The sequence below is a fragment of the Trachymyrmex septentrionalis genome, unplaced genomic scaffold (genome assembly GCF_001594115.1).
Source record: "Trachymyrmex septentrionalis isolate Tsep2-gDNA-1 unplaced genomic scaffold, Tsep1.0 scaffold161, whole genome shotgun sequence".
Taxonomy (NCBI): domain Eukaryota; kingdom Metazoa; phylum Arthropoda; class Insecta; order Hymenoptera; family Formicidae; genus Trachymyrmex; species Trachymyrmex septentrionalis.
Genome location: NW_017304770.1, coordinates 1,081,559 through 1,089,379, shown reverse-complemented (window position 1 = coordinate 1,089,379; position 7,821 = coordinate 1,081,559). Strand labels below are relative to the sequence as shown.

Here is a 7,821-nt window from a genome sequence, read left to right as displayed (position 1 = left end):
AAAAAAGATATAATAGAAAAAAAATTTAATAAAATTATATTTTATCGGATGTTTCTGCCTACAGATGATTTATCCATTACTTAATCTAGCCCAAGGAGACTCTCGTGTTCGTGGTAATTGTATTACTTGTACAGTAACGGGAAGAGTCTCGATGCACGAACCAAATTTGCAAAATGTGCCAAAAGATTTTAGTTTTGCAGACAATAATCTTGTTGTGAGCGTAAGGATGGCATTTGTACCAGCTCTAGGCAACATAATGCTATCCGCTGACTATTGTCAACTCGAATTACGCCTCTTGACTCATTTTTCACAAGATTCGGTATTGTGCAAAATCATGAAACAGCCGGGTGACATTTTTAAAAATATTGCTGCTAAATGGAATAACGTAGCAGAAGAACAGGTACTCACTGATATAATAATGAACATACCACAAAAATCTATATGCATTTAGTATTGTACTATTTATGATTCGGCTATCTTTAAATACTGTACATGTCATTTATTTATTAATTATATTAATTACCCGAATATCTAGGTAACCAGTGAAATGCGTCAGCGTACCAAACAATTATGTTACGGTATGATTTATGGCATGGGGGTGAAATCATTGGCCGAAAATCTATGTATAAGTGAACCTGAAGCTCAAGAGTTTTTAGAGTCTTTTATGAGCGCATATCCTGGCATATATAAATGGTTAAATGACGTATTAGAAGAAGCACATCATGATGGATATGTAACAACGTTACTTGGAAGACGCAGACAACTTCCGGATTTAAGTAATACAAAATCATCTGTGAGAGGTAAATATTGATTATCATATATTGATGTCGTTTGCATTTTATGATTTAATAAATTGTATATTTGAATTGTAGCACAAGCAGAACGACAAAGTGTAAATACAAAGGTACAAGGTTCCGCCGCAGACATAGTTAAGAAAGCCATGATAAGTATAGAAGACAAGATAAGATGTTACTTTCCGGATTCGGCTATAATATTTCCAGAGGTGCATACCACTCGCAAACTACGAAGCAATTTACAACAAAGAGGTGGTTATTTAGTTTTACAGTTACACGATGAATTATTATACGAAGTAAGTACAATTCTTTATATATTTACTATAAATTTAAATTTTTTTAGTTTTGTAACAACTTATAAGATGTTACAAATACAAAAAAGACAATTTTTTAATATTATTTCAGATCAACTTAGCAGATTTAAAGAAAGTTGCTGTTATAATCAGAGAATCAATGGAAAATGTGTGCCAACTTACTGTGCCATTGCCAATAAAAATCAGAGTTGGACCTGCATGGGGTGATTTAAACGATTATCAATTTTAGCAGACATATCTAATCATAGCGCGTTAATCATTAATTTTTAATTGCTATTTTTATACACTTTTAAATAATTGATCATTATTAGATTATATTTATAGATCATGTTAGGATTTACCAAATATTTATACACATTTTTTATATTTGTGGAAATTGTAAGTACTTGATTTTTTATTTTAACTTATATTATTTGTACTATTTTCATCAGTCATAGAGATTTAGAATCAATGAAAATAGTTAAAATGAAATCCAGTATTTTTCGATGAAGCATTAATTATCATATTTATAAATTTAAAAATTTTTCCATATTTAAAAAAAATTTTTATGATATTAAAACTTAATTGAATCGCGTTTAGTATTTAAAAGTAAAATACTATTTCGTAAAAGAAAATTCATCAAGTACTACTCCAGTGAAAATATTTCACCTTTTTTCACATCTTTTATATTTTTCCAATTGTAAATATTCTTAATTATTATCTCAATCCTTTTATTATGCTCTATTTATCTCTTTATTATAAGAAAAAACTAATAATATATAATAGAAATTAATATATATAATAGATAATATAAATAGTTTTATATTTGATGGATTGCAATATCTTTTGTTTGATAAATTTTTATATTTATATTTCTTACTTTGGAGCTCAAAAAAGAAAGATTATAATTCAAGTTTCTTCAATAAAAAAGTTATTTAAATATATTTTTCTCTATGTACACATATCTCTTCTTTTTATCTTAATTTTCTTTTATTCTTTATGGAAAAAAAACAATAGAAAATTAAATCAACATTGTTAAAAGAATATGAGATTTAGTACTAGACTTCGTCCATTAAATATAATACATAATATGAAATATTACTAGTCTTCATCAATATATAGTTTTTAAATTATGTGATGATTACCGTTAATGATATGATAATATAATTTATAACGAAATATAGTATTAAATTCATAGGTATGGAAATACAAGACAATATAAAAAAATTGTTTACAGAAAATAAATATATTATTAACAGTACAAAAATGGTATTTATTTTAATGAACATCTTTTGCGCTATATTACATCGCTAGGCGGCGCCAATGATTGATGCAATTTCGTAACCGCTGTTTGAACTATCTGCTGGAAAGTCTCGTCTTTACTGGTCACATCCAAATTCAACAAGTCTATATGCGCCTTCTTACCATCTACTGTGACATAGAGTTTCTCGCCTTTGAATATCTTGGGCACAGAATCCTCGCCGAACATCTCCTGCAGCATCTCTATAAGGCATTCCTTGAAGTGCATCCTATCCATTTTGGTGGGTGCGGGCAAAACCTTCGGTGACTGATCCATTATTTCGGCTTGCAGGATCGCGGTGAGAACGGAATCTGCATACATGTCATTCACTGGCGTCGCTATCCATTCCATCGTGATGATCTTGCCATCAATTGTGACGTCGACGTTCTTGAATATTCTCAGTTTTTTATCATCTACGACCTCTAGGTGACCAGCTATCTGTGTCAGCAGGTGCTTTAGTACAGGTAAAGATGCAGAAAAGTATACGCTCTGTCGTTGTATAACTTGGCTCATACTCATGTCCGTGTACTTTGACAGATCGCATGGAGCTAACATATGATAATTGAAGTTCCTCTTGACCAACACGCCGGATAGTGTCTGTCCCGGACTAGGAGTTTCCATCGCCAACGTACCCATCACCTTGGCAGTTTTCTCACCTCTGAAGTAGAGTTCCACCGCGACTGTATTTCGCGGATTATGTATTTCCATGGTTGTATTGGGATCGTCTTCGTATTCTCGTTGTAATGCTGCTTTCAATCGACCCATTTCATTCTGCTCTCCATGCACCAGCACTACATGCGGCGGTTTTAAAGTACGTATAAATTCCGACGTTTGCTGATAATCAGTGTGCGCTGAGAACGAAATATAATCAACGGACATCTTCAGTGGTAACTTTTGTCCTGACATAGTCGTAATCTCCTCTGGTTCCGACAGGATAGTCTTCGCTAGCGTGCCCTCCACACAATAGCCAGCTATAATTACTCCGTTTTTGGCATCTGTGCACCACGATTCGAATAACTCTCTGGACAAGCCACTCTGCATCATACCAGGTGAAGCCATTACCACGCATGGACCAATATCCTCAAAGTGATCTATGCCCTTCAAATTGGAGATATGCTTGAATACGAAAGGGTTGTTGATGGCTATCTGCCGCCTGATCTTGTCGTTCATGGCGTTCACATATGTCTGATAAACAGCCATACACTTCTTCGCCAATGAGGAAGCATAATAGATTGGTATCTCATGTAATTCTGAATGCTGACTCCAATACTCGTCCAGAATAAGAAGAAGTTCTTGTGCTCTTCCCAGAGCAAATACAGGTATTAAGCATCTGCCACCCCTGTTGACAATCTCGTGCACAAGATTCGTGAATCTACCTTCTCGATCCTCTCTCTTCTCGTGAATGTGAGTGCCATAAGTGGACTCGGTTATAAGTACGTCGGGATGAATATTCGGGATCTCAGCGGCCATCAAATGTCTGTCCTCCTGCCGGCTAAAATCTCCCGTATATAGAATCTTTACGCCTGCAATCTCTATCATGAACATAGCAGCACCCAACACGTGACCCGCGTTGTAGGCCCAAAACTTGATTCCGAACATGTCTTTCTCCTCGTGGAAGTTAATCGTCTCTATTTTGTCCATACTGGTTTCTAAATCGGATTCTGTATACAACATCTGCTCAGTGGCTATGTTGCTCACCTTGATGTAGTCTGATAGTAACCAGCGATAAATTGCCTTGGTGGCATGCGTCATAAAGCAGCGACCTTTAAAGCTCGTCTTTAAAAGAAACCAGGGTAATGCTCCGCAATGATCCAAGTGAAAATGGGAGATCAGCAACAGGTCAATCTCATCGGCTTCGACAAGGTCGACAAACGGAAGAGCGTCCATTCCCGAAAGCCCGGGATGTATGCCACAATCCAACATAATTTTCTTCCCTTTAAATTCTAACATAATACATGACCTGCCGACTTCCTGGCCTGCACCAAGAGGCCGGATCGAGAGCAAGTCGCTCTCCTCGGCCGGTACTTGCGTGTCGCTTTTTCTCTTCGTCGACATTTTATCAAAATAGTTAATTCTCCTTAATGAATAATTATACCCTTGCTATTTTTTTCTTATATCGTATGCTGAACTTTTTCAAAAAAACCTACGTTAAGCAGCAAGCACCTTGTGTGAAGTTACGTGACGCACAACAAACAGCCTATTCTTTTTAACTGGACTTCTTGTCACGGTTCAGCTTTTTTCCTTTTCTCTCTACGTTGGAGAGAAAAAGAGAAAACATGAACCGGCAAGAGCTTAACCAATAGTCTATTTTCTGTTCCTGCACTAGACTGTAGTGAGTTGCCACAAAACGTATATCTATCGCACTTTAAGTTCCAAAAGTGTACACTAGTTCAGCCACAGAAAACAGACCCAAAAGAACAGACCTAATTCTGAGGATTGATTGTATATCTTCAAATGAGGTGAAAATTACAAAAGTGAGCAAATTTACTAGAGTATTCATAATTGAATTGGTCAATACCTAGTAACTTTGCTAACTTGTAATTTTCATTTTCTTTCCACATCCACAATCGATTCCCTGTTCTTTATAGCATTGTATTTCTGCACTTAAAATGAGATAATTATATATAATGTGGCGACTCGCCACTAGAGGTTCAACGGGACTTGCTCAGATTCGCGAAAGTATATATATATATATATACTGCAGTCACGCGAATTTCCTGTAAATAGGATAACAACCTAAATTGATTTCAGGGCGTCTAAGGCAGGGCTCACACTACATCGCCTGATGAGTCTAGTAGTGTGGGTCCGAGACGAAACGCCACGGCCAAAACAGCTTCTCGAGTCTCTGGTGGCCCTACTCTGTAGTGGACGAATTAATTTCGTTGCTTCGTTTATTCGAATATGTTAGCCTATTCGCTACAATAATTAAGATGTTGAAGAGAGAGAGAAAGAGAAAGGATGAAGTAAAGTAGTGCAAGGTTTGTCCTTTATTCTTGTACTGTCTGAACTGTGCACACGGTATAATAAAGCCGGGGGGAGCGCCACAGCTCTTACATTCTTACGTATAAAACGTATGTGAAGCATAAGAAAATCAACCAATCAGAGTTCTTTAATTTCATTGAAAGGAAGGAAATAAAAGATCTGGTTGGTTAATTCCAGATCATTGCGATTGCAATGATTAATTCTTTCTCCATCCGAAGTCTCGAACCCTATTTCTAGCATCGTGGACAAACAACTATCGTTTCCACGCCACCTTGAAATAGATAGATAAGCACCAGCTGGGTGCGATTTTTTTTTAAGTGGTTTTCCCAGTAAGCCTAACCCATTATTTTATTAGAGAAAAGGATAAAAATTTTTCGCTGAGAATTTCTAATTATACTGCGCCTTTTATTCCATTCGATGTGGTTTTTTAAACACAGTAAAGTGTTGTAAACAAGTAATTGAATTTCGTTGTGTCCCTCTAGTGGCGATTTTGTGCATTGTTTGAAAATTGAACATAGGCCAGTTCTTATTTTAAGACCATGTTAAGTAATGTCTTAAGGTCGCTAATACAGCTTTCTGATTGGTTCATGACATCTTAAGACTGTACTTAAGGGGGGACATCTGAGTAAAATTTTGAAAAAATCTAAAAATTTGATTTTTCGCTTAAAAAATGCTTTAGGGTCTTAAAAATAATATACCATAAGATAGAATCCGGCAAAAGTGTCTAAATGTCCAAATTTTCCATTCTGCGGCGATGCCTCACAGGTACATCCCGAGCGCCTTTTATGCTACCGGCGCGCGCTGTGATTTATGGGTATGGGAGCAGGTATAACGGCAGTAAGTATAGAAGGGACTTTCCCTTCTAATATACATGTGAAGAAAACACGTGTAGCGTCAGTAAACCGACGGTAGACTGTTGAAAAGAACGCATTTATCACGACACTCTGCATTTGCGTATAATTTTACAAAATACTCGACGAATAGTTCTTAAAAACAGTGATAATTGGAATTCATTTTTAATATGAGTGACAAAAATGTGGGTCGTGAACGAAAAGGAACAAAAAGAGATAGTTCATACGTGAAAAGACCGAAAGCGAAACGACCGTTGAATCGACATGAAATAGAAAAGCCCGAACATTTGAATGTCAGCGCATCGGCGAGGAAATTGAAATAACGTGATTTTGAAGACATTGAAGTGGACTCTACGTTCGGCTATCATTTCGTCAATTTTGTAACAGTTTTTGCTGCCCTTTCGAACGTCGTTGTGTGTAAAGTGTGCCATTCTGAAGTGAAATTCACAGAGAGCAGTAAACGAGGATTGGGATTTAAACTTGTTGTATCCTGTGACAAATGCGAGAAAAAAGAAATACCGAATAGCCCATACGTCAAGAATGCCTACGAGATTAATCGAAGAATTATTTTTGCCATGCGATTGCTTGGAATCGGTCTGCAAGGAATAAGAAAATTTTGCGCGTTTATGGAATTGCCCCGCCCCGTCTTTCAATCGACTTATGACAGTATCATCTCACACATTTTGTCTGCAACAGAAGTAGTTTCCATGAGCAGTATGTCGGATGCAGCACAAGAAGAAAAAAGAATTTCTGCTGAAAACGGAGAACAAAACGGAATCACGGTATCGGGCGATGGATCATGGCGTAAACGCGGATTTGCATCTTTATATGGCCTCGTTTCACTTATCGGCTGGCATACTGGCAAAATTATTGATGTCATCGTAAAATCAAAATACTGCAAAGCCTGTGAACATTGGACGAAGAAAGAACACACCGAAGAATACAAAGAATGGGCAGAAAATCACGCGAGCGAATGCCAAGCGAACCACGAGGGATCCGCTGGAAAAATGGAGGTCGATGGAGTACTTGAAATGTTCCAGCGCTCTCAAGAATTACATGATGTAAAGTACGCAAGTTACATCGGCGATGGCGACACGAAAACCTTCAAAGGTATTACCGATGCTCAGCCCTACAAAACATTGACAGTAATAAAAAAGGAATGCGTTGATCACGTGCAAAATAACAATGAGAGTTTCAACTCGACTGTGTGGGCGATGGCTCCAAAATCGATGAATTCCGGCAAAAAAATAATTGATATTGCTGCCAATATTGCTACATGTGTTTTTAACGATGGCTTCATATCAATTTTGAGTACATATGATGTCATGGGCTTGACAATCGGCTCGAAAAGTTTCCAGTTTTGCCAGGAAGTGGACCAGAACCGCATCAAAAAAGCAGAATAATCATTGAGCGATGGAGCAAAACAGGCCCGCCTCGACTTAAAAGCAGCTCGGAAGGAGAAGCAACAGGAGGACATCGATGTAGAAGGCCAATTGTATGGTGCAGGCATCGCAGATTAAAGGTACATGAACATATTATACGATTTTACAGTACTTAAAACTTTAATCGCGTTTTTCTCGAAACCACTTTTTTTGAGACGG

The 7,821-nt window shown here is 37.0% G+C and overlaps 3 protein-coding genes across 4 annotated transcripts in view; 2 read left to right on the top strand and 1 right to left on the bottom strand.

Annotated features, from left to right (window-relative positions):
* LOC108746253 (DNA polymerase theta) overlaps nucleotides 1–1,354 on the top strand; it is a 10,724-nt gene extending 9,370 nt beyond the window's left edge. Inside the window, exons 18-21 of the mRNA XM_018482902.1 lie at nucleotides 65–400; nucleotides 536–800; nucleotides 873–1,090; nucleotides 1,200–1,354. Of these exons, the coding sequence (XP_018338404.1) occupies nucleotides 65–400; nucleotides 536–800; nucleotides 873–1,090; nucleotides 1,200–1,337 (957 nt within the window). The 3' untranslated portion in view covers nucleotides 1,338–1,354. The remainder of the gene's footprint in view (nucleotides 1–64; nucleotides 401–535; nucleotides 801–872; nucleotides 1,091–1,199) is intronic.
* Nucleotides 1,355–2,384: 1,030 nt separating this feature from the next.
* Nucleotides 2,385–4,763, bottom strand: LOC108746243 (cleavage and polyadenylation specificity factor 73). Its single transcript, XM_018482882.1, has one exon. The coding sequence runs from the start codon at nucleotides 4,440–4,442 to the stop codon at nucleotides 2,385–2,387; it is 2,058 nt and encodes a 685-aa protein (XP_018338384.1). The 5' UTR covers nucleotides 4,443–4,763.
* A 1,549-nt stretch (nucleotides 4,764–6,312) lies between these two features.
* LOC108746244 lies at nucleotides 6,313–7,736 on the top strand. 2 transcript variants are annotated; one of them, XM_018482885.1, is made up of 2 exons: nucleotides 6,313–7,330; nucleotides 7,572–7,736. In XM_018482885.1, exons 1-2 carry the CDS (start codon nucleotides 6,796–6,798, stop codon nucleotides 7,628–7,630), a joined length of 594 nt encoding a protein of 197 aa, XP_018338387.1. In that variant the 5' UTR covers nucleotides 6,313–6,795; the 3' UTR covers nucleotides 7,631–7,736. The 2 variants fall into 2 exon arrangements, with proteins under 2 accessions (XP_018338387.1, XP_018338385.1); XM_018482883.1 differs by having other exon boundaries at nucleotides 6,313–7,736.
* Nucleotides 7,737–7,821: the final 85 nt, after the last annotated feature.

Coding starts and splice junctions, on each gene's coding strand:
- LOC108746243 (XM_018482882.1), bottom strand. CDS start 4,442: ATGTCGACGAAGAGAAAAAGCGACACGCAAGTACCGGCCGAGGAGAGC.
- LOC108746244 (XM_018482883.1), top strand. CDS start 6,796: ATGCGATTGCTTGGAATCGGTCTGCAAGGAATAAGAAAATTTTGCGCG.